Source organism: Rhinatrema bivittatum, chromosome 5 (assembly GCF_901001135.1).
Source record: "Rhinatrema bivittatum chromosome 5, aRhiBiv1.1, whole genome shotgun sequence".
NCBI lineage: Eukaryota > Metazoa > Chordata > Amphibia > Gymnophiona > Rhinatrematidae > Rhinatrema > Rhinatrema bivittatum.
Genome location: NC_042619.1, coordinates 263,851,714 through 263,878,295, shown reverse-complemented (window position 1 = coordinate 263,878,295; position 26,582 = coordinate 263,851,714). Strand labels below are relative to the sequence as shown.

Below are 26,582 nucleotides of genomic sequence, written 5' to 3'. Positions count from 1 at the left end.
CCTTGGCGTTCTTCTCAAATTGACTAACGCTGATCCATGGCAATGATGGTTTCTTTCTCTCAGGCTAAACAGCTCTGAATGACGGCGTTTTTTTGCGCTTCTTAGTGTGCTTTTTTATAGAAGTCAGCAGATCGTAATCCCGCCAATGGTAAGAAGGACGTCTTAATTGTTACGTTACTCACAGTAGCAGTATTACAGGTGTGTTTGGGAATCAGCTGAGAACAACGTGTTACGTCTTACGTCATCAACATTGAAATTCTGTTTCAAGCGTGCTATAATCCGTGAGCACCAGCAGGGTAACCAACTTGGTTCTTAAGATTTTTTAAATCAGTGTTGTCCACTCAATTTCTTCGTTCAGTCCATGTGGAACTACCGTTTTTAACTTAAAGATCCAATGTTGTTCCTTGTAATTTAAACTTCTCTTTTGATCTCCTCCTCGTTCATTGTCATCTATTTTATCCAAAATCGTCCATCTTAGTTGTTGGAATTGATGTTCCTTTGTGACGCAATGGTCAACTATTGGAGCCTCCATTGTTTTAGTGTTAAGTTTTGATCTGTGCTCTATCAACCTCGTTCTTATTGGCCTTGATGTCCTGCCCACATAATTTTTTGGGCATGGGCATTGTATAAGATAGATCACGTTTTTAGATGTACAATCTGTGTCTCTTTTCCTTTTCACGAGGTATCCTGTTACAGGATCCTTCCATTCACTGCCCTCTATGGTCGTGCTACACATGTCACACCTTTGACATGCTCTATGCTGTCCCCCATGATATTCATCAATTTTCATTGTGTCTGCATGGACCACTTTGTCTCTGATGTTAGACCCTCTTGTAGTGGCTATTAGAGGAAATTCCTCAAATTCTTCATGGATTGCTAATATAGGCCAATGTCTCCGTATAGAGGCTATAACAGATGCCGTCGCCGTGCTTTGTGGTATGATACAAGTTAATCTGTTCTGTTCTTTTTTGTTTTGATACTGTAACAGTTGATCGCGGTCTGAAAATTTGGCTCTTTTATAAGCCTTATTGATAACTTTCTTAGGGTAACCCCTATCTTTAAACTTGTTTTTCAGTAATTCCGCCTGTCTTTCAAATTCTTCTTTAGTAGAACATATTCTCTTGTATCTAAAGAATTGGCTAACCGGTAATCCCTGTTTTAGGGATAATGCATGATGACTATGATATTTCAACAAGGTATTCCTTTCTGTTTGTTTGTGATGTACCATTGTTTCAAGCTTATGTCCCTTCTTGTATATTTCCACATCCAAATAGGCTATTTGGGTCTTATTACTTTCCGCTGTAAACTGTAAATTGACATCAAGTGTGTTGATCCACTGTAAAAAAGATTTTAGTTCATTATGTGACGACGACCAAATCAAAAAGACGTCGTCTATATACCGGCGCCAGTATTTGATGTTAGTCCACCATTGAGAGGTGTAAATATGTTGTTCCTCAAATTGTGCGACGTAAATGTTAGCCACGGAGGGGGCATTGCCATGGGATTGATGATAAAATTTATCACCAAATCTGAAGTAATTGTTGGTGAGCACTAATTCAAGAAGGTCATGCAAAAAATGTGCAGGTATCCGGTGTATGCTTCTATCTTTGATCAATCGTTGATTTGGTCGTCGTCACATAATGAACTAAAAATTTTTTTACAGTGGATCAACACACTTGATGTCAATTTACAGCGGAAAGTAATAAGACCCAAATAGCCTATTTGGATGTGGAAATATACAATAAGGGACATAAGCTTGAAACAACGGTACATCACAAACAAACAGAAAGGAATACCTTGTTGAAATATCATAGTCATCATGCATTATCCCTAAAACAGGGATTACCGGTTAGCCAATTCTTTAGATACAAGAGAATATGTTCTACTAAAGAAGAATTTGAAAGACAGGCGGAATTACTGAAAAACAAGTTTAAAGATAGGGGTTACCCTAAGAAAGTTATCAATAAGGCTTATAAAAGAGCCAAATTTTCAGACCGCGATCAACTGTTACAGTATCAAAACAAAAAAGAACAGAACAGATTAACTTGTATCATACCACAAAGCACGGCGACGGCATCTGTTATAGCCTCTATACGGAGACATTGGCCTATATTAGCAATCCATGAAGAATTTGAGGAATTTCCTCTAATAGCCACTACAAGAGGGTCTAACATCAGAGACAAAGTGGTCCATGCAGACACAATGAAAATTGATGAATATCATGGGGGACAGCATAGAGCATGTCAAAGGTGTGACATGTGTAGCACGACCATAGAGGGCAGTGAATGGAAGGATCCTGTAACAGGATACCTCGTAAAAAGGAAAAGAGACACAGATTGTACATCTAATAACGTGATCTATCTTATACAATGCCCATGCCCAAAAAATTATGTGGGCAGGATATCAAGGCCAATAAGAACGAGGTTGATAGAGCACAGATCAAAACTTAACACTAAAACAATGGAGGCTCCAATAGTTGACCATTGCGTCACAAAGGAACATCAATTCCAACAACTAAGATGGACGATTTTGGATAAAATAGATGACAATGAACAAGGAGGAGATCAAAAGAGAAGTTTAAATTACAAGGAACAACATTGGATCTTTAAGTTAAAAACGGTAGTTCCACATGGACTGAACGAAGAAATTGAGTGGACAACACTGATTTAAAAAATCTTAAGAACCAAGTTGGTTACCCTGCTGGTGCTCACGGATTATAGCACGCTTGAAACAGAATTTCAATGTTGATGACGTAAGACGTAACACGTTGTTCTCAGCTGATTCCCAAACACACCTGTAATACTGCTACTGTGAGTAACGTAACAATTAAGACGTCCTTCTTACCATTGGCGGGATTACGATCTGCTGACTTTTATAAAAAAGTACACTAAGAAGCGCAAAAAAAACGCCGTCATTCAGAGCTGTTTAGCCTGAGAGAAAGAAACCATCATTGCCATGGATCAGCGTTAGTCAATTTGAGAAGAACGCCAAGGAAACCAGCACGCCATTGAACAGCGTTTGCCACTTTGAGGCAGGAAACATCCAAATTCGGGCCAGGAGAAGAGTCTGCGGGACTGGCGGAACTTGAGAGCGCTTTTCACTAAACGGACATAAACTCCCCTGAGGAAGAAAGGACACCTTTTCGAAACACAGCTGTGTTGGGAGATAAGTCATACATTTTCAACATTTTACTATCATGGCATTTATTATGGACATTTCCTAGTTACAAATTTTTCACCTTAATGGGGTTTCCATGACAAAGCTATTGAGAATATCTTTTTGACACAAATTCATAGCAAATAAATGGCGTTTTGATTACAAACATCTTATACAAAAAAAAGTAAAAAAGTAAAAAGCCAACATTGGCGTTATATAGTGAATAAATTTATTATTTATTAATAAATTGACTAAAATAAAGAAGACACACAAACAAAAAGGGATCGGGAGGTAGGTAAGTTTATGATTACATTACAGAATTGAAGCAAGGCCGAGGAAGGCATGCATTCACACGTATGAAACTTACCTTTTTCCATTCCAAATTATTTTTTAATTAAAATTAAACAAAAATTGATACACAAAAAAATTGTTAGACACAGGAGGGTGAGATTAATATCGAGATACATATACATTTGTTTGGTCTCACTTTAGCGGAGATTGGGAGAATTAATTATTTTGTACCAACATCTCTCCCTATATAGCCTGGTGCAGTAGGGAAGGCATCAATAGTCTTTTGCCCAAGCTAAAGGACCAAGGTTCTCCTGGAACTCAAAAGAAAATATTACTTCTAACATAATATTAGTAACAAGGGCATGAAAGGAAAAGGGATTTGAGTATTGCCTCTGCTCCTGTACTCTTCTTCTTGTGATATATATTATATTAGAACAACAAGCAAAAAGGGTTTTTTGGGGGGGTTTTTTACCCCCACTCGCTTTTCGAGATGGGCTCTGGACTGGTCAAGACTCAAGGAAAGACAACTAACAGGTAAAACCTAACTGAACCTTCATCATCCTGCAAACCAGTCCAGAGAGGTAGAATGTACCTAAGCAGGTCGTATCCTGGGTGAGGGAAACCCAGAGTTGATTCCAGGACTCCCGTGGCAAAAGGCACGGAGATCCAGCTTATAGTGCTTTGTAAACGTATGCAGTGATGTCTACGTAGCTGCCCTGCAAATTTCTGCTGCAGCTCCTAGTCTAAGCTCTGCCCAGGATGCTCCCTGAATTCTCCTAGAATGGACTTTCAGTACTAGTTTTCCCTTTAGCATGTACACCACCTCAATTGCTCCAAACCATCTTGCAATTGAAGCTTTTGAAGCTGCTTTGCCTTTACATGGCCCTGCAAACAGTACAAAAAGTCTGCCTGATCTTCTGAATTCATTTGAGACCTCTAAGACATTTCAACAAAATATGCCTAACATACAGGAATCTCTCGTTATGCCGGCATTCTTCCTGTCCAAAGCTGGGCAAAGCAATAACCTGACTCAAGTTATTGACACCACCTTTGGCAAAAAGGATGGGCCTGGTCTCCTTGTGACCTCGGCTGTTTGGAACATGAACGGTAAAGATCTCTGTAGAAAAGCACCAGCAAGGGAGATTCTTCTAGCTTAACAAATCACAAGCAATGCCAGCTTTAAAAGTTAAATCTTTCATAGAAGCACACTTCAGGGGCTCCAGAGATGCCCTGGTTAGTGCTTTCCAGACCAGGTTCAAGTCCCACGGTGGGACTATCAGCCTTATCAGCGGACAGATGCGATTTGCCCCTTTCAGGAAGTGCACAAAGTCTGGGTGCGATGCTAAGCGAACCCCCTTATGCTGTCCTCTATAGCATGTTCTGGCAGGTATTTGAACCATCAATGAATTTACTGCTAGGCTTTGTCCAATTTTTCTTTTTTTTTATTTAGATTTATATTCCACCTTCACCCAATCCACCCTGAAGGAATGGCGACTTGCATCTTCCTTGGCTTCAGCTTTCTCTTCTTATACCATTCTTTGAAACTTTTCCAGATTCTGGTGTAAGTTAATGCTTTCAGGAGGTTGAGATCGCATGGCTTGAATATCTCCTTCTGCTGAGTTTCTTCTTTTTAGAGCCATGCCACAAGACAAAAAATTGCACCCAGTCCTCCATGGTTACTGGTCTCTGATGCATTAGCCCTTTCTTCTAACCGAATTTGAGTGGTTCTTCAATCTTGAGTTTGATGAGATCTGCATACCATGGGCATCTCACCCAATCTGGGGGCCACTAGAATGACCAGCCTTTGATGTTATGCAATCCTGCGCTCAGGACCCTCCCCACCATTGGCCAAGGTGAGAACACAGAGCAGTGCGTTCACTGGCCGCAACTGTGGCAGTGCATCTATGCCACTGGATCACCATTTACTCCCCCTTTGGCTACAAAAAAAAATGGTTTGCCTTTGTGTTCTTGTATGTTGCCATTAAGTCCCACTGTGGCAGACCCCACTTGACTACTAATACAAGAACAAGAGACATTTTCACATCAATCACAGAGGAGTGACCTAGCCCTCATAAATTAGATTTATTGTGCTCTTGCTGGTCATTGTCAAATTAACATTAAATACACCATATAAAAAACTGGAAGGAAAGACAAAAAACTGCCAGCATAGTTAAAAGGTGAGGTGAAAGGCTATTTTAGCCAAAAGAACTTCTTTCAAAAAATTGGTAAAAAGAAAGATCAATCTATTGAAATTAGGAAAAAGCATAAGCACTGGCAAGTTAGATATAAAACAGTGATAAGGTGGACTAAAAGAAAATTTGAAACAAAGCTGGCCACAGGATGGCCAATGTAACCCCGATCTTTTAAAAGGGCTCCAGAGGTAATCAGGAAAACTATAGGCCAATGAATCTGACTTCAGTGCCAGGAAAATCCATTGAAATATTCTAAAAAGAACAAAATCACAGAACAAATAGAAAGACATGGTTTAATGGGTCACAAGGAAAATCTTACCTTAATCTGCTACATTTTTTGAAGGGATTTACAAACGTGGATTTTCAGAAGACATTTGACAAAGTGCCCTATGACAGACTTCTGAGAAAATTAAAAAGTCAATGTCCTATTGTGGATTGCAAATTGGTTAAAAGATAGGACTAGATGTTTACTTTTCTCAATGGAGAAGGGTAAACAGTGGAGTGCCTCAGGAATCTGTACTGGGATCAGTGCATTTTAATCTACCTTATAAATGGCCTGTGACCGACGGCCCGCAAATGCGCAGTAGAGCGCAGCTCTACTGCGCATGTGCGGGCAAGGATGTCGATCAGAAAAAAAAAATGGCGGTGGGGCCGCAGGAGCGGGAGGAGAAGCAGCGGCGCCGCGCGCGCGCGCGGTGCCGCTGCTTCTCCTCCCCAGATCTGCCGGCAGATCTCGGGGGGGGGGTGTCACTCCCGCGCCCCCCCCCCCGAGATCTGCCGGCAGGAGCGGGAGGAGAAGTAGCGGCACCGCGCGCAGCGCGCGGTGCCGCTACTTCTCCTCCCCAGATCTGCCGGCAGATCTCGGGGGGGTCACTGCCGCGCGCGCGGGAGTGACCCCCCCCGAGATCTGCCGGCAGGAGCGGGAGGAGTTAATGGAGCCGGGTGAGGGTTGCGGGAAGTCGCGCTTACGGCGCCGGGAGGAAATGGAGGTGGGTGAAGGGAGGGAGAGGGGGACTGAGTGAGTGGGAGGGAGAGGGGGGACTGAGTGAGTGGGGAGGGAGGGAGAGGGGGGGACTGAGTGGGAGGGAGTGAGGGAGAGGGGGGACTGAGTGAGAGGAGAGGGAGGGTGGAGAGGAGTGGGTGGGGGAGGGGGGTGGTGAAGAGTGAGGGGAGAGAGAATGAGGGGGAGGTGAGAGACAGAGGGATGTAGCCCGTTTTAACGGGCTTTACGGCTTGTATATTTATAAATGATCTGGAAAGGGGAACAACGAGAGAGGTGATCAAATTTGCAGAGGACACAAAATTACGAGTTATTAAATCACAAGCAGATTGTGAAAAGTTACAGGAGGACCTTGCACAACTGGAAAACTACGGATCCAAATGGTAGATTATATTTAATGTGGAAAAGTAGAAAGTGATGCTCATGGGGAAAAGTAGCCCATAAAGTAACCCATATTGTAGTTACATGTTAGGTTCCATCCTAGGAGTTACCACCCAGGAAGAGGACCTGGATGTCAGCGTAGACAATATTTTGAAATCATCAGCTCAGTGTGTGGCAGCTGTCAAAAAAGCAAGGAAAATGTTAGGAAAGGAATGGAAAATAAAACAGAGAATGTCATAATGCCTCTATCACTCCATGGTGAGGATGCACCTGGAGTACTATGTGCAATTCTTGCCACCACACCTCTAAAAAGTTGAATTGAAAAAGGTACAGAGAAGGGCGATTAAAATGATAAAAGCGATGGAAAGGCTCCCTATGAGGAAAGGCTAAAGAAGTTACGGCTGCTCAGCTTAAGGAAGAGACGGCTGAGGGGGGATATGATACAGGTCTTTAAAATCATAAGAGGTCTAGAACGGGTAAATGTGAATCGGTTATTTACACTTTCAGATAATAAGAAGGTCTAGGGGGCATTCCATGAAGTTAGCAAGTAGCACATTTAAACCTAATCAGAGAAAATTCTTTTTCACTAATTGCACAATTAAGCTCTGGAATTTGTTGCCAGAGGATCCGGTTAGTGCAGTTAACGTATCTGGGTTTAAAAAAGATTTGGATAAGTTCTTGGAGGAGAAGTCCATTAATTGCTATTAATTAAGTTGACTTAGAAAATAGCCACTGCTATTACTGGCATCAGTAGTATGGGATCTACTTAGTGTTTGGGTGTTTGCCAGGTACTTGTAGCCTGGACTAGCCACTGTTGGAAACAGGATGCTGGGCCTGATGGACCCTTGGTCTGACCCAGTATGGCAATTTCTTATGTTCTGTCAAGTTCCTAGCTCTGTGGTAACCATTCTGACAACAGGTTCTGCAGTAGAGGGAGCAAGCGACCTCTTGTCCAGGAGTCTACTTCAATTGTTGTCATCATGGAGACCATGAATTGGAGTTGATCATATCCTCACAGGGCAGCTGCAGTTCACATAGTCCTTACCTGGGTTTGCAGCTTGTGAATACTTTTGTCTGTTAAAAATACTCTCCCCCCTTGCTTGTATCTAACAGGTCAGCAGCTGCGATGGTTCCAGCTGATTTTTTTCTTTGTTTACTACCCATCCTAATCTCTCCAGTGTTTGGATGACTCTGATAGTTAACTGATACTTTTCCTGTAAAGAGCTAGCTCTTATCAACCAGTCATCCAGGTATGGATGTACTCTTGCCTCTTCTCTGCACATTGCAACTGCTACCACTATCATTACCTTTATAAAGGTTCTGAGGGCTGTGGCTAGACCAAAGAGCAGGACTTGAAAGTGGTAATGATTTCCCAATATTGTAAAGAGCTAGTAACTCTGATGCTGTTTTCTAATTGGAATATGGAGGCAGGCGTCTATTAGATCGAGGGCCAACAAGAATTCTCCTTTTCTCACTGTCATGATCACTGTCCAAAAGTGAGATACCTGTAATGACTGGTTTACCCTTTTCAAACCCAGGACAGGCTGAAATGTTCCATCTTTCTTTGAGATGATAGGGTATATCAAATACCTGCCTTTCCCTCTTTCTTTTGTTGGGACTGATACCATTTGAAGATACAGCAGTCTGTCTATTGTTGATTGTGCTGCCTCTTGTTTGTGAGCCTTGCATGGTGCTAGAACAAAGGCATCCTTTACTAGGGCTTTTAGTTCTAGGGCAAATCCCCATCGGATCACTTCTAGGACCCATGGGTCCCCGGTGATATAGGCCCTCTCCCCATAATAAAGATATAACCTTCCTCCTACTGCTGGGACCATGGATTTGCCCTGTCCACCATCACTGGGGGCCTTTGCTTGCTGCACGTTATTTATGTCTTTGTCCATGTTGCTGTACTTGCTCCCATAAAAAGAGCTGTATTCTGCCTGTTTGCCTGGATCTTTGAGAGCTAAAAAAGAAAAACTTACTCAGCCTATAATATTGTAAGATTCATGGACCTTGTGGCTGTGGTAAGGTTGGCTCAACCTACAGCGAATGCCCCATAGGTCCTTACCAACAGCTGGTGGAGCTATACAGGGGAAAGATGAGTTTGGAGCTTCACCTGTACTAACCCCTTTCACCTTTGGTTGAGCCCTTGGGTTCCAAGAGCTGGCAGGTATTAGGCGAGAGTCTCTTAGGAAGCCATGGGAGCATGGGTCCACAGTCAGGCTAGATTCAGAAGCAAGTGGCAGACAAGAATGGACAGTGTCCAGGCTAGGGTCAGTGGCAGGCAAGAATGTTCAGACGTAGTCCGAGGGCAGGAGTAGGGAACAAGGAGAAGGACTGACACAGCAGGGCAGGAAGGAAGGCAGTGGCTGGATAAGACCAGGCTGGGAAGACAAGGTAGGCTGGGCTAAACGCAGAAAGAAGCAGCAACTCACTACTACACAGGAACGTAGGCGCCCCTTTGCTGAAGCCCTATAGAGGGCTGAGGCGGTGACATCATTGATGGGTGCCTTGGGCACTTTCCTAACACGAGCCCCTATAAGTAGCATGTGGGCCAGCACGCACACGCCTAAAGGGACCCCCGAGGGGGTGACGGTAGCATCCCAAGCCACGGGCAGAGATTTCAGCGGTTTCCCACCGCGAGGAAAAGGCTAGAAGACTGGTGGCATCAGATGAATACTGCAGCTTGCAGGGCCTTTCACAAGATGTGAAACGTAACAATTATCTATAATCTCTAGACCAAGATCTACTAGTACCTCCTCTAGAACCTGCCTCTGCCCTCAGGCAGTATTTGAACTTAAGACTCACCTAGGTCTTTCACCAGCTTCTCTAGCTCTTCTCCAAACAAGAGCCTACCCTTGGATGCAATCTATTTAGCCTAATCTTCGAGACCAAGTCTGCTGCCCATTTTCTCAACCATAGCCATAACCATAACCACTGCCCTGGCTAGGTCATCTAGAGTGTCAGCAAAGAAGGCCATCGCTAACTCTAAATGAATTGTGTCAGTGCTGCTGGATTGTGAAGTTTCTGAATCTACATTCCAGGTGGACTGTGCATCTACCTGCCAGTGCCCATGCAGCTTGAAGAGAGTTTGGCTACCTCAAAGGATCCTTTAAGTGTGGACTCCACCTTTCTGCCTTGTGGCTCCTTCAGTGCCGCTCTCCTTCATCTAGGATCATGGCTCTCTTTGTAACCATTGTTACTGCTGCATCTAACTTGGGCAGCCTGAACAGTTGATCCTGTTGTTGCTCCTGCATTGGATACAAATTTCCATAGCCCTCTTGCACTTAAATAATGTGTCTGTGTGATCACATTATGCCTTGAGCATGTCTAATATAGCTCCAAGCACATACAAAAAAGACGAATTACAGTTGGACTAGTTTTGGCCCCAGAATGGTCTTTGCCCTGAAAAGGAACAGGAAGTTTTGGGGGATTCTCATGAAGAAGAAGGGGAAATAGTCAAGCCTCCAGCAGATGTATTTGTCAGACTATTTAGGAATGAAGAACTGGGTCCGCTGATTGCCAGGGTATCCCAGTTTTTAAAACTGGCTTTCTAATTCCTGTCAGGATAGATTGCTCTTTGAGCTCTTCCTGTTTGGCTGATCATCTCCCAGTTTTAAAAACTGGGATACCCTGGCAATCAGCGGACCCAGTTCTTCATTCCTAAATAGCCTGACAAATACATCTGCTGGAGGCTTGACTATTTCCCCTTCTTCTTCATGAGAATCCCCCAAAACTTCCTGTTCCTTTTCAGGGCAAAGACCATTCTGGGGCCAAAACTAGTCCAACTGTAATTCGTCTTTTTTTGTGTGCTTGGAGCCCTTCTTTCATGGGATTTTAGCCGTGGGTTTACTCCTGTTTCTTTCTACTCATTTGGCAAAATGCTTTGGGCCGGATTTTAAATGCCCTGCGCACATAAATCCGGCTGGATTTACACGCGCAGGGCCCTCGCGCGCCGGCGCACCTATTTTGCATAGGCCGCCGGCGCGCACACAGCCCCGGGACACACGTAAGTCCCGGGGCTTCGTAAAAGGGGCGGGGAGGGGGCGTGGTGCCGGCTCGGGGGCGTGGTCGAGGCCTCCGGACCAGCCCCCTGGTTGGGTGATGGTGCACTAGCAGCCCGCTGGCTCGCGCAGATTTACGCCTGCTTTCAGCAGGCGTAAATCTGGCAACAAAGATAAGGGGGGGGTTTAGATAGGGCCGGGGGGGTGGGTTAGGTAGGGGAAGGGCGAAGGAAAGTTCCCTCCGAGGCCGCTCCGAAATTGGAGCACTTTATAAGATACTCTCGGCTACGCGCATATCTTATAAAATCCAGGGTACTTTTGTTCGTGCCTGGTGCGCGAACAAAAGTACGCCCTCGCACAAATTTATAAAATCTACCCCTTTATGCATTGCCATTACAAAATCAGCTGTAAATCCCCGTTTCTTTACTACACACATTTAAACACTACATTACCACCATTATCCATTTACATGTTGTGTACAAAGAGCTTGTACAATCATACACCTCTTACTCAGCCATATTCACTTATTATGGATTGGGGTGCTATGACATTACTGTTAGGAGGTCATCTAAAGTTCTAAACCATGAATACAGCACAAACAGATGAAGAACAACTTTATGGAATGTGATATTTAGCAAAAGGGAAAGGGATGATGATGAGAACATTTCCAAGCCTTTTACTATGAACAAAATGTAACACAAAAACTAAAATCTGTGACCAAATACCAGAAAAAATAGGACCAAGAGCAAAGAAAAAAAACCCAAATATTATCCTCATGTAGAAATGTAATTGCCCTAAGAAGGAAATAACTTTATTATAACCCGTACATAAGCATTTCCGCAGTCTAAGGTTGTTCTGGAAGCATTAAGTAGTTAAATGGCCAGTTTTTCAGTTTGTTTATGATTTATATGCTTAATCTTGTACTAGGCTGCTGTCAGTGATGACTTTTTGACAAGAATAAAATTGATGTGTCTGTATACCTTTCATTGGTGGTGGGTGTAATAGGAGTATAATATATTGGTGGAGTAAAGGGTTCACACATAGTGGGGCTACTTGAGAAACCACACATAGTGGTTTCTCAAGTCGCAAATAAAGAAGTGCTTGAAAAGACAGAACGCCAAGGATCAGCCAGGGAAAACGGCTGATGCAGAAAGGATTTAAGCCTAAAGCGGAGTAGCCTATAAAAAGTGGAATGGGTCACCATTATGGGTCCCTCTCGATGCAGCCCCACCAGCAAAATACGGCTGTGACGGGGGATTGGATTGTTATGAATCTTCGCGGTAATAAATCTATTCAGCCAGGACTTTGAAGTTTGGAATTTTTTTGAGAGTTGAGGATTAAACAGAATTTACTTTAATTCATACATTCCTATTTACATTCTAACAGGAGTATGCCACTGTGGGACTTTATCACCTTTGAAAAAAATGTCTCATTGGATCCTGGGCTTCTCTTTTATAACTACATCTGGGGTTGAAAAATAAGCACTGTTTCCTCATCCTCCTCCAAACCGGTCCAGACAAGTGGGATTCATCCCCCCTACCAGCAGATGGAGACACAGTACCAACTGTTTTGACCTGACATCCCCTCCCAATATAGCCTAGTGACAGGCCGATACAGTACAGTGCGCTCCGGTGGAACGCACTCTTAACCGGCATTTGGATGCGCGTTTTCGATGCGCTAGCTTTACTCCTTATTCAGTAAGGGGTAATAGTGCGTCAAAAACGTGCATCCAACCCCCCCCCCCCCCCCCCCCCCGAGACTAATAGCGCCCGCAACATGCAAATGCATGTTGATGGCCCTATTAGTCATTCCCGCGCGATACAGTAAGTAAAATGTGCAGCCAAGTCGCACATTTTACTTTAAGAAATTAGCGCCTACCCAAAGGTAGGTGTTAATTTCTGCCAGCGCCGGGGAAGTGCACAGAAAAGCAATAACATGGCGATATTAAGTCGGAGGCCCCAAAAGTTACAAAAAGTTAAAAATTTTTAAAAAAAAATTTTTAAATGGGCCCGCGGCTCGCGGGTTGAAAACCGGACACTCAATTTTGCCGGCGTCCGGTTTTCCGAACCCATGGCTGTCAGCAGGTTTACTGTATTGGCCCATGAAGCAGGAAAGGCATCAGTAATTCTCTGCCTCTCTGCAACGTCTGTTCCAGCAGAAAAGGATAGACTGATTTCCCCAAGGGTTAGCCTTGGCCGAGTTGTGGGGGTAGGAGTCCAGGACAACAGCCAAGTTAAGTGGACTGCTCCCCCTCCCCCCTTAGGGTAATCAGGGCTTACATTCCTGCCTTTCCCTCCTGTGATAGTGTTTCTCTAAAGGAACAAAGACCCAATAATTCTCAACCTTTTTTTGGTCAGGACACACCTGACAGATGGTTCTCACATGTGTAACACACTGCTCATTACATTCTACAATGGAAATTAAAAAAAAAAAAAAAAGGCCCCGTATTATTCTTAACAATAAAAGTAACACAAGGAAAAAATAAGAGTACTCTCTTTGAACATAAATTATATAAATAGTAAACTTCACATACCAGAACAAGACAGGCTGCTATAGAGTCCCACCTAGAAACTACATAGAGCAGAATACCTCATCTCAATCACATGTGCAGACCCTCACCCAGCAAAGAATAAAGAGACCATAAGGCACAAATAGAAACATGCAGACGAAAACTGAACTGGAAACCGCACCAAACCAGAGTCTCTGTATGCAGTGCGACAAAGGAAAAAGAGAAATTGCATGACTTCATAAAATAAAGCAAGAAATATAAAATCAATAGCAGTAAAACCATACTAATAAAAAGAACAGATTTCAAAACAGGTGACGAATGGAATATCCAATAATTATAAACTCATAAAAAATTTTCTAGACACCAATAAAATATTTTAAAACAGCAAATACAAAGACCCAATAATTAAAAATAAGGATAAAAAAATGCATTGCTCTCCATACCTGGAAACGTTCAATTTCCAGCTACCCTCAGATTGTTGTGAATTAGAAGGAGGAGTTGCTTGCAACTTTCTCCTCTCTCTCAGTCACACTTACATACAAGCTCTCTCTCACTTACATAGGCTCAATAACACAGTTACACACATGCTTTCTCTCTTATATACACAGGCTCTTACCCAAGCTCTCTCTCACTTAAACATACAAGTTCTCAATAACACACTTAAATACATGCTGTCTCACACACAATCTCAAACACATATGCTCACTCACTCACTCTCTCTCCCCACCGAACTAGTGGTAACAACAGCCTCCTCCTCTTCCAGCCCTCGCGGCCTCGAGAAAGGAGTCCCATTGGCCACAGGGGCTGATGTTGCTCCTCATTTTGCTCCGGGCCGGCGCTGTACGCACTTTACCTAACTTGCAGGCCGATACAATACAGTGCGCTCCGGAGCGCACTGTTAACCTGCCCTTGGACGCGCATCTTCCCTTACCCCTTATTCAGTAAGGGGCGGAAAACGCGCGTCCAACCCGCGGGACCTAATAACGCCCTCAACATGCAAATGTTGAGGGCGTTATTAGGTATGTTGATGGCCCTATTAGGTATTCCTGCGCGATACAGAAAGTAAAATGTGCAGCCAAGCCGCACATTTTACTTTAATTAGCGCCTACCTTTTGGTAGGCGCTAGTTTCTGCCGGCACCGGGAAAGTGCACAGAAAAGCAGTAAAAACTGCTTTTCTGTGCACCCTCCGACTTAATATCATGGCGATATTAAGTCGGAGGTCCCGAAGGGTAAAAAAAGTTAAAAAAAAAAAAAAAAGAAAAAAGAAAATTTAAAATGGGCCGGCGGCTGTCGGGTCGAAAACCGGACACTCAATTTTGCCAGCGTCCGGTTTCCGAGCCCGTGGCTGTTAGCGGGCTCGAGAACCAACGCCAGCAAAATTGAGCGTCGGCTGTCAAACCCGCTGACAGCCACCGCTCCGGGCTAAAAGGAGGTGCTAGGGACGCGCTAGTGTCCCTAGCGCCTCCTTTTGCCCTTTTCTACCGCCGAGCCTCATTTAAATAGAGAATCGCGCTCACAGGCGAGTGGCCTGTGCGCGCGCCGGGAGAGCGGGCGTTCGTCCACTCTCCTGCGGACTTTACTGAATCGGCCTGATGGTCTTTTCTTCCTGCGCATGCAGCATTCTATCCGCATTCTAAGCCCAGGCAGAGGAAGAGTTCCATTTTGCTGGGGCTTGGGGAGCGCTGGGCCACCAGGGGACCAGGAAGTGTGGTGACACACCTGCGTATGCTTGGCAAGTTGGCAACACACCAGTTGAGAACCGCTGCTTTAAGATATGAAATGTGGGCGGTGCTGGGCCCGCTGTGTAGCCAATGTTGCAGGCTCCCTTTGCAGTAGCTGCGAGGAACGAACTGATTCAAATGCAGTACTGGGTGGGGAAACAACTGCAAATAGAGCAGTTTCCCTAGATCAGTGGGGCGCCTTTCTGAAGCAGCATTTCCTGGGCTGCTAGAGCAAGGAAACACTGCAGGGCATTCCAGACACTCTTCAGCTGCCTTGGAGCCCTTTTTGGCAAACACCCAGGAGAAGGAGGGAAAGAGCCTAGAGGAAGAGGAAGAACTCTCTCTTATTTTTGTTTGTTTTGATAATGTGTTAACAATAATGTTTATTTTATTAAGATCGTTATAACTGATACTGGTTTTGTAGATTGTATATATTGACTCTTGGAGCTATATTACTATGTATATTACTCAGAATAACCAAAGCTGTCTGATTGTATTTTCCTGCCAAAATATAAAGACAGCAAAATGTAAGAATACATCAATACAATAGCTATGGTTTTTCTGCTAAAGCCTGCAGATCAAGGCCTTCATCTTTTTGCTCATACCCTGCTGGACATACTGGACTCTGGCAGCTGCAGACGTTTCATTAAGTCAGATTTCCAAGCCCATCAATAAAATCACTATAGTAAAAGGCTTAAAACAATTCTTTGCTGCTGTCACTTTGAGGAATGGAGTCACTCAAATTAGACTGCACCACCTTTGCAGTTTTCCACAAAAATGGGGAGCTCCCAAAAATAAAAAAATTACTTTTTGATCACTACTATCCTTACAGTACCTGAAGGTAAGCAGCTTTAAAGTGCCAAAAAGCAGAAAATAAATAAAAAATAATAAATCCTAATGTAAAGAGAAAAAACACAGACATCCTTCTACCAACTGCTTTATATGTACTATTTAAGTACACCCAAACCATACCAGGGGGATGCACAAACATCTGACATAGCAAAGCACGTGAGAAGGGGGAAGGCTGTCTAGTGATCACTAGGAACAACTTTGCACCTCTCTGCTTGAACCGCTGTGTGTTATTGTTAGTCCTTTGTGTTCCAACCAAAGGTGTCTATCTTATTATGAAACATAGGGCCATATATACTAAGCATTTTCCACATAAACCCAAACTAAGAAAAATAAATAAATACTCTTCTTTCTCCACCCAACAAAGAAACAGAAAGAGGAAAAAAATGAAAGATTTTAAAAAGGGGAAAAGCAGAGAAAGGATGAAGAAAAAAGAAAGGAAATGAAAGTGAAAAAGAAAGGAAAAAAAAGAAAGAGGCGCGAGAGAGTGCTTAAGCGACGCGGGTCTCACCCAGAGCTGCCGGTAGGCAAATAAGAGCGAGGAGACCGCGGAGGCCACGGCCAGCAGCTCTAACCCGAGTCATCGCGACCAGGGGGTGTCCGTCGGTCCGCGCGCTCCAGCCCGGGGCCCTGGGGAAGTGGCGGCGGCTCCTCAGCTGCTCATGGCACGTCCACGCCGCCGGCTCCTTTCCTCCTTCACTCACTTTCCCAGAACGAGGTCCGCTCTGGTGCCACTGACTGAGCCCTAGCAGGAACCGGTTACCGCCGGGGCCTCGAGCGGCTGCGCGGACGGTGACCGTGACGAGGACTGCGACCCGGTCGCCGGCAGAGAGCAGCAGCAGCAGCTCGGGCTGCGGCGCATGCGTGTCCAAGGAGGTGCGAGCCTAAAAGGAACAGACAGAAAACTTAACAAATTAAAAACAAAAACTACATGGATATCTATATGGTGACACCCTTTTTTTTTTTTTTTTACCGCACTAACAATACATTTCTTGACTACTTTTCGACAACTGATACGCTCTTCTTCAAGTCAGAACTGAAAGGAGCAAAAAAAAAAAAAAAAAAATGACATTTGCCAGGAAATATAGAGTAGTGTTCGTGCCATAAATGAATCATAAACGACATTCCAGGGATAGGATGAAGAGGAAGAAGTGAGGGGAGTTTGATTGAGGATCAGAAGGTGACAAGCTATCCCCTGTGCTTAATAACAGTTTGTACTTTGCATCCCTTGTTTAACCCCTCTTATCCCTGTAACCTTATTTTGTAAACCGTTATGATGGTGTTATTTTGACGTTTCCGAATGATGGTATATAAAACTCATTAAATAAATAAAAAAAACATTTTTGACAAAGTCCCTAATGAGAGGCTACTAAGAAAAGTTAAAAGTCATGGGATAGGAGGCGATGTCCTTTTGTGGATTACAAACTGGTTAAAAGACAGGAAAAAGCGAGTAGGATTAAATGGTCAATTTTCTCAGTGGAAAAGGGTAAACAGTGGAGTGCCTCAGGGATCTGTACTTGGACTGGTGCTTTTCAATATATTTATAAATGATCTGGAAAGGAATATGACGAGTGAAGTAATCAAATTTGCGGATGATACAAAATTATTCAGAGTAGTTAATTCACAAGCGGATTGTGATACATTATAGGAGGACCTTGCAAGACTATAAGATTGGGCATCCAAATGGCAGATAAAATTTAATGTGGACAAGTGCAAGGTGTTGCATATAGGGAAAAATAACCCTTGCTGTAGTTACACGGTGATAGGTTCCATATTAGGAGCTACCACCCAGGAAAAAGATCTAGGCATCATAGTGGATAATACTTTGAAATTGTCGGCTCAGTGTGCTGCAGCAGTCAAAAAAGCGAACAGAATGTTAGGAATTATTAGGAAAGGAATGGTTAATAAAACAGAAAATGTCATAATGCCTCTGTATCGCTCCATGGTGAGACCCGACCTTGAATACTTTGTACAATTCTGGTCTCCGCATCTGAAAAACAGATATAGTTGCCAGCGGCGGATTAACGATGTCGGAATGGCCCAGATATTCGCCGCCCAGGCCGGCCCAGGACACATCGCGTGGTCTGCCGAGCACAGTTCTCTCACGGCCGCACACGGCAGACCACATGACTGGAGTGATCGGCCCACCGGGGGATGCCCGATCCCCCAATCTGCCCCTGATAGTTGCGATGGAGAAGGTACAAAGAAGGGCAACCAAAATGAAAAAGGGGATGGAATAGCTCCCCTTTGAGGAAAGGCTGAAGAGGTAGGGCTGTTCAGCTTGGAGAAGAGACGGCTGAGGGGGGATATGATAGAAGTCTTTATAATCATGAGAGGTCTTGAACAAGTAAATGTGAATCAGTTATTTACACTTTCGGATAATAGAAGGACTAGGGGGTACTCCATGAAGTTAGCAAGTAGCACATTTAAGACTAATCAGAGAACATTCTTTTTCACTCAATGCACAATTATGCTCTGGAATTTGCTGCCAAAGGATGTGGTTAGTGCAGCTAGTGGAGCTGGGTTCAAAAAAGGTTTGGATAAGTTCTTGGAGGAGAAGTCCATTAACTGCTATTAATCAAGTTGACTTAGGGAATAGCCACTGCTATTAATTGCATCAGTAGCATGGGATCTTCTTGGTGTTTGGGTACTTGCCAGTTTCTTGTGGCTTGGTTTGGCCTCTGTTGGAAACAGGTCTGACCCAGCATTGCAATTTCTTATGTTCTTATAATTTTTATTAATATTAACATGGATAGTGAGAAGGAGGTACAAAAACTTAAGCAGCTGATCACAATAGATCCAAGAAGAAAAAGTAATACCAAATTCAAAAGTACAACATATTATAGAAATACAGAACTAAATTCTTAAACCTCAGTACCGGATGCATACAAGCAAAGCCCATGGGGGCCACTAAACCACAAGACAAATGTAGGCTATACAGAGTACTTCTCCTTCCCTCTACCGGTTTGGGGTCCTACCGGAGTAGGACTACAGGCAAACCAACACTCAGGAACACACTCACCCCCCCATTCACACCCATGCGTGCATCCCAAACCTGTTACATGTGCCAGCCGCAGCAGACCCGCGGCCCAGCCCCCTCACCTCTCTCTGACGAAAATCCAGTGCCTGGTTCCTCATTCCTGGTGGCAGTGAGCCGCCGGCTCCATCCTCAGGCCACCCCCCGGTGCCTCTGCTTCAGCTACAGATTCCTGTACTCCGTGTCAGGCCTCTCCATGTGGCCCGCAGAGAGACGCCGCAATCCAGTGCCGCGCCCCTCCCTAGGCGCGCGCATCACTGATCCTTATAAAGGGCCCACAGAGGGAACCTGGCTGCGGCCCCGGATGATGACATCACCTGAGCTCCGATACTTAAGGCTGAGCTCAGCTCCCAGTGATCACCTTTGCAACAGGTCTCCATGCTGGTCGTGTACTAGTTGTCTCCTGGTTATTCTCCTGCGTTCCTGATCCTCGCAAGTTCCTGTTCTCCTTCGTTCCTGATTCCTTACCTTCCCTCGGATTGCTTTCTCAGACACAACCTCTGCATTGCCTGACCATGCCGTTGACTCTCTCCAAGTCCAGACCTCTACATTGCCTGACCACGCTATGAACTCTAACCTAGCCCGGACTTCTGTAGTGCCCGACTACGCCATTGACTCTCTCCTTGTCCAGACCTTAGCCTTGTCTTGCCACTGCTTCCTGATTGCCACCGGCCCTGATTCCAGCTTGCTCTACAACGCCTCTTCAGTCTACATCCTGGACTTGGCCTATTCAGGCTTCGGCCTGTTCTTACTCGGGCGCCCCCTGTCTGACTTTGGTTCTATTGGCGCCCGGGTCTCCGCCTCGGCCAGTACAGACTTCTTCATTTTATTGTTGCTGCCGCCTCTGGGCTGACCTCTCGGACCTTCCATCGACGACAACATACGGAGGCCCACCTAAGTCCAGCCGGCACCGGTACCCAAAGGCTCAACCTGTGGGAAATAAGGGCTGGTATTGGTGAAGCGCCAGTTGGCCTCCGTCCTTCAGCCCACTCCGCCTGCCGACGGTGGGGACCCGTATGATCCCTCCTATGGGTAGCGTCAACCCCACCTCCGGCGCAACAAAACTGAAATAACACAAACTGAAACCCATTCTCATCCTCTCAAAACGAACTTCCCTCATCCCTCCAATGAAAAATAAATTTACCAAGTGGGGAAAGGCACTGGAATAAGCAGAAGCTAACCCAACCCAAACAAAAGAGTCCACAAACACAAAGGACATAGAAAAACATATGAAAACAAATGAGCCACCCACGACTCAGCAGTTGACGTTCTATGCAACCTTAGGCTCTTTAGTTCCTCTGGCCATGAGAGGACTCCCACGCTGGGCCATGCCACTTTATGTCATGGCCTGTATGTCGCAACCCATATTGAATATCTACGGGGAGAAGTTTGTAAAAAACCTCCCACAGTGTACAATAACATTTGTCAAACTTGTGTCTACCCAATTTAAAGTCAAGCCACTCCATTTGCATAAGCAAAGCCATTTTTTGAAACCAAGAAGTTAGAGTGGGTGGCACCTCTATCCACACTGCCAAAATACATTTACATGCAAACAGGAGAACCAACCGGCTGAATTTCACTTTAGCTATGGACTGTCTGGAGGTTACTTCCTCCACACCCAGTAAGAGAGCAGACCCACTCCGCGCAATCCTAAGGCCAGTACACTGGCGCAGGGTATTTAACATAATGGACTAAAACCATCTAAGTAAGAACAGGAAACGAATCTATGAATAAGAGATCCCGTCTCCACTCCACACTTGAATCACAAAGTAGAGGATACCAGACCCATATGATGCCTCCGCACGTCATCAATATAAGCATGGTGTAACAGCAGTATAATTTTTTGGCTCATAATGTGATAGGTACCTTGGGCACAATCCAGGATGAGGCTCTTTTGGGGGTCCATTTTCAGCCACTGTGCTACTTAGTCACTGATTATATCCAGGTATCTTAAAGTTAGGATTGGCCACTGTTGGAAACAGGATGCTGGGCTTGATGGACCCTTGGTCTGACCCAGTATGGCATTTTCTTATGTTCTTAGGTGGTTATGTCTAAATGGCATTCCTGGGAACTCTCTGAAATTTGGCCCGAAAACTCCAGAATTCTGAACAAATTGCTGGGTCTCCAGGAAAACTCCAGGTGCCCAGGGGCAGTTCTATAATGAGGCAGGGTGAGGCGGCCGCTTCAGGCGGCAACATTTTGGAGAGGCAAAAAGTGCCCTCCAAAACACCTGGTGGCAGCCTCCCCCTGCCTCCTGATACATATTTCGCTAAATGTCGGCGGCGAAATAGGAGAAGACCCCGCGCATTGCTGGTGGCAGGAGAAAGAGAAGAGGCTTCATGGCTGCCGACACCAGGAAAAAGAAAGCAGGCCTCGACCGCCGCCAGTGGACCCCCATCCCTCCAGCGGTGAAGACAAGAAGAGGCCCATGCATGATCCGACCAGGAGCAGGAGGGAGCCCGTTCAGCTGCTGCTCCTTCTCCTGTGCCGGCCCCCACGGTATTCAAAAATCATAGGGCTAGCACTTTATGCTGATCCCACATCCACAGCTCCTGGGCGCCTGATGCTTTGAACACTAAGGACGCACAATTTCTACCTAGCACCTCATTTTTAATGTGGCTACTCATTTAAATGTAGCGTCGAGTGCCCAGGAGAGGTGGATGTGTGTGCGTTCGGAAATCGGGCACTCAATACACGTGATATTCCATTGGCCCCATGTACCACAAAATTATACAGCTTGTCTCCTGACCACCCAACAAACCCAGCCCCCTCACCCTATCACTGGTGGTAGCCACACTACTTTATATTAGTGGTCATATTAGTGTCATATTTTTCTCATTTGAATTCTGACCTGAAGAAGAGAGTATTAGCTCTCAAAAGCTAGTTAAGAAATGTTAGTCCAATAAAAAGGTATCACCTTATGTACATACTGTGTATAGTGTTTGTTTTTATTTGTTAACCCTTTATTTCTGTGCATTGGACTAACATCGCAGCCAAACTACTTTCTCTAAAAGAAACATGATCTTGGGAGGAAAAAAAAAACCCCAAGGATAAAGGAAACTATGCACCTACAACTTAATATACGTAGAACTGGATGTGCTTAGAGCCTTTTTAACTTTTGAACAATTAAAAAATAAACACAATTGCACTATTATGAAGTCAAGGTAATTTTTAATACGATAGGCCAGGTCAAGCCCCTAATCAACAACCTTCCAAAGCCCACAATTTCACCATCTATTGGCCACTGGCAGGGCAGACCTAGCACATTCTTATTCCTCCAGGCACACAGCTGAATTTAACCACCACTTTAGCGCTTTCCAGCCTGGAGTTAAAAAGCCCTAAAAAAGGATATCTGCTAACAACCCCAACCTGGCTATTATGAAGTTTTTCCTCCTGTTTTATTCTCAGACTTTATGATTGTAATGTTTGCATCTGCTATACAAGTTACACCTTTGTTAAAAATAAGAATTCCCCCCCCCCCTTTCTTGATTGACATTCTTCAGCAGTAATGATATATTTACCTATTGTTTGACTTCTTCATAAAGTTCAGCAAAGAACCTCTTCCTACCCCAAAAAAGGTACGTCAAGATGTAATAATTAGCGTGGTTACATAGAAGAAGCTTTCAAAAGTAAAACAAGCAAATGGAACTTAAAGTAAAAGTACTAGGAAAACATTTCCAGATACTCACATGACAATAAAACAAAATCACCTTGAGCCCTTAATTTAATAGTTATTTGTTGTTTTTTTTTTGTTTTTTAAGATAAAAGGTTTATTTCTTCTGCTTTTGCAGGATCCTTTATAAGAGCATAAGAACATAAGAAATTGCCATGCTGGGTCAGACCAAGGGTCTATCAAGCCCAGCATCCTGTTTCCAACAGAGGCCAAAACCAGGCCACAAGAACCTGGCAATTACCCAAACACTAAGAAGATCCCATGCCACTGATGCAATTAATAGCAGTGGCTATTCCCTAAGTAAATTTGATTAATAGCCGTTAATGGACTTCTCCTCCAAGAACTTATTCAAACCTTTTTTGAACCCAGCTACACTAACCACTTCCTCTGGCAACAAATGCATTGAGTGAAAAAGAATTTTCTCTGATTAGTCTTAAATGTGCTACTTGCTAACTTCATGGAATGCCCCCTAGTCCTTCTATTATTCAAAAGTGTAAATAACCGATTCACATCTACTTGTTCATGACCTCTCATGATCTTAAAGACCTCTATCATATTCCCCCTTAGCCATCTCTTCTCCAAGCTGAACAGCCCTAACCTCTTCAGCCTTTCCTAAGAACATAAGAAAATGCCATACTGAGACAGACCAAGGGTCCATCAAGCCCAGCATCCTGTTTCCAACAGTGGCCAATCCAGGCCATAAGAACCTGGCAAGTACCCAAAAACTAAGTCTATTCCATGTTACCATTGCTAATGGCAGTGGCTATTCTCTAGGTGAACTTAATAGCAGGTAATGGACTTCTCCAAGAACTTATCCAAAATGATAAAGGGGATGGAACAGCTCCTCATAGGGGAGCTGTTCCATCATCTTTATTATTTTGGCTGCCCTTCTTTGTACCTTCTCCATCGCAACTATATCTTTTTTGAGATGCAGCGACCAGAATTGTACAAGGTATTCCTGGTGCGGTCTCACCATGGAGCATATAGAGGCATTATGACATTTTCCGTTTTATTCACCATTCCCTTCCTAATAATTCCTAACATTGTTTGCTTTTTTGACTGTTGCAGCACACTGAGCCGACGATTTTAAAGTATTATCCACTATGATGCCTAGATCTTTTTCCTGGGTGGTAGCTCCTAATATGGAACCTAACATCGTATAACTACAGCAAGGGTTATTTTCCCTATATGCAACATCTTGCACTTGTCCACATTAAATTTCATCTGCCATTTGGTTGCCCAATCTTCCAGTCTTTCAAGGTCTTCCTGTAATGTGATTTAACTACTCTGAATAATTTTGTATCATCCGCAAATTTGATAACCTCACTCGTCGTATTCCTTTCCAGATCATTTATATATATATTGAAAAGCACCGGTCCAAGTACAGATCCCTGAGGCACTCCTCTGTTTACCCTTTTCCACTGAGAAAATTGACCATTTATTATTCTCTGTTTCCTGTCTTTTAACCAGCTTGTAATCCACGAAAGGACATCGCCTCCTATCCCATGACTTTTTAGTTTTCGTAGAAGGGGGACTTTGTCAAACGTCTTCTAAAAATCCAAATACACTATATCTACCAGTTCACCTTTATTCACATGTTTATTAACCCCTTCAAAAAATGAAGCAGATTTGTTAGGCAAGACTTCCTTTGGGTAAATCCAAGTTGACTGTGTTCCATTAAACCTTGTCTTTCTATATGCTCTATGATTTTGATCTTGAGAATAGTTTCCACTATTTTTCCCAGCACTGAAGTCAGGCTCACTGGTCTATAGTTACCAGGATCGCCCCTGGAGCCTTTTTTAAATATTGGGGTTACATTGGCCACCCTCCAGTCTTCAGGTACAATGGATGATTTTAATGATAGGTTACAAATTTTAACTAATAGATTAGAAATTTCATTTTTGAGTTCCTTCAGTACCTAGGATGCATATCATCCGGTCCAGGTGATTTGCTACTCTTTAGTTTGTCGATCTGGCCTACTACATCTTCCAGGTTCACAGTGATTTCGTTCAGTTCGTCTGACTCATCACCCCTGAAAACCATCTCCGGAACTGGTATCTCCCCAATATGCTCATTAGTAAACACGGAAGCAAAGAATTCATTTAGTCTTTCTGCAATGGCCTTATCTTCCCTAAGAGCCACTTTAACCCCTCGGTCATCTAATGGTCCAACCGACTCCCTCACAGGTTTCTTGCTTCGGATATATTTAAAAAAGTATTTATTATGAGTTTTTGCCTCTAAGGCCAAGTTCAATTCAAATTCTCTCTTCGCCTGTCTTATCAATGTTTTACACTTAACTTGACAATGCTTATGTTTTATCCTATTTTCTTCAGATGGATCCTTCTTCCAATTTTTGAAGGATTATTTTTTGGCTAAAATAGCCTCTTTCACCTCACCTTTTAACCATGACGGTAATCGTTTTGCCTTCCTTCCATCTTTCTTAATGTGTGGAATACATATGGACTGCACCTCTAAGATTGTATTTTTAAACAATTTCCATGCCTGTTGAACACTTAACCTTTGCAGCTGCACCTTTCAGTTTTTTTCTATTTTCCTCATTTTATCAAAGTTTCCCTTTTGAAAGTTTAGTGTTAGAGCTGCAGATTTACTTATTGTCCCCCTTCCAGTTATTAGTTTAAATTTGATCATGTTATGATCACTGTTGCCAAGGTGCCCCACCACCGTTACCTCTCTCACCAAATCCTGTGTTCCACTAAAAATTAAATCTAAAATAGCTCCCTCTCTTGTTGGTTCCTGAACCAATTGCTCCATGAAGCAGTCATTTATTACATCCAGGAACTTTATGTCTCTAGCAAGTCCTGATGTTACATTTACCCAGTCAATATTGGGGTAATTGAAATCTCAAAGTACACACAGTGCAGGTGAATATTCAATCCTGACAAGATATTTTGAAAGTCATATAAAACATAAAATGTTTTATTATTTCAATAAGGCAACTCCACAAGTTTATATACACACCGACTTAATGGCGTCCCCCGACACGGTCCCGTGTTTCGCCGCGGGCTGCATCGGGGGGGATCGCCACCGCAGGGATTCAGAAACAAGCTGAAATATAAAGATATTAACAAATATCAGGATAATGAAGGGACTTACAGCCGACAATAGTAAAGTGCATAGAATGTATAACATACCTGACAGCAGCATTTGAAAAATGACAGGGAGCGCAATGCCCTTCATAGTTGACAGGTATTTAAAGGAGACAAAAGGCGCCAAAACCTACAGGAGAGAGAACCACGTGAGTCAAAAGACTCCATTCATTGGTTCCCGTTCCTGTAGTGCACCCTAGCAGTAACCGGAACCAGCCTATCCTGCTTGCGGATTTAAGTGAATAGGAACCATTCAATCTCCCGATTTAATCCTTTCGGGGATACTGTATCTAATTGTGAAGATCCAACGTTGTTCAATCCGACCCAACAATATTACCACTTTATTTACACATCCCACCACTGGAAAACGGTTTCAGTTGCGTTTTCAGTCTGATTGTACCACATCAGGAGTTGTTTATATCATTACCTGCCCGTGCTCCTTAATGTATGTTGGAAAAACTTCCCGGATGGTAAAGACTCGGATTATAGAGCATTGCTCTAACATACGGCTATAGCGTGAAAAGGAACCCCTGGTTGACCATTGGATCAGTAAATCACACTCTCTTTCAGATCTCTCATTTTGTGTAATTGAGGTGGTCCCACGGCCCTTACGGGGGGGTAACTACGCTGAGTTGTTGGGTCGGATTGAACAACGTTGGAT

At 43.8% G+C, this 26,582-nt stretch overlaps 1 protein-coding gene across 1 annotated transcript in view; it reads right to left on the bottom strand.

The window, feature by feature from the left end:
• The window catches only part of ADAM9 (ADAM metallopeptidase domain 9), a 389,106-nt gene that overhangs the window by 344,046 nt on the left and 18,478 nt on the right, over window positions 1-26,582 (bottom strand). The window contains exon 2 of the mRNA XM_029603956.1: window positions 16,616-16,988. Coding sequence (XP_029459816.1) covers window positions 16,616-16,988 — 373 coding nt within the window. The remainder of the gene's footprint in view (window positions 1-16,615; window positions 16,989-26,582) is intronic.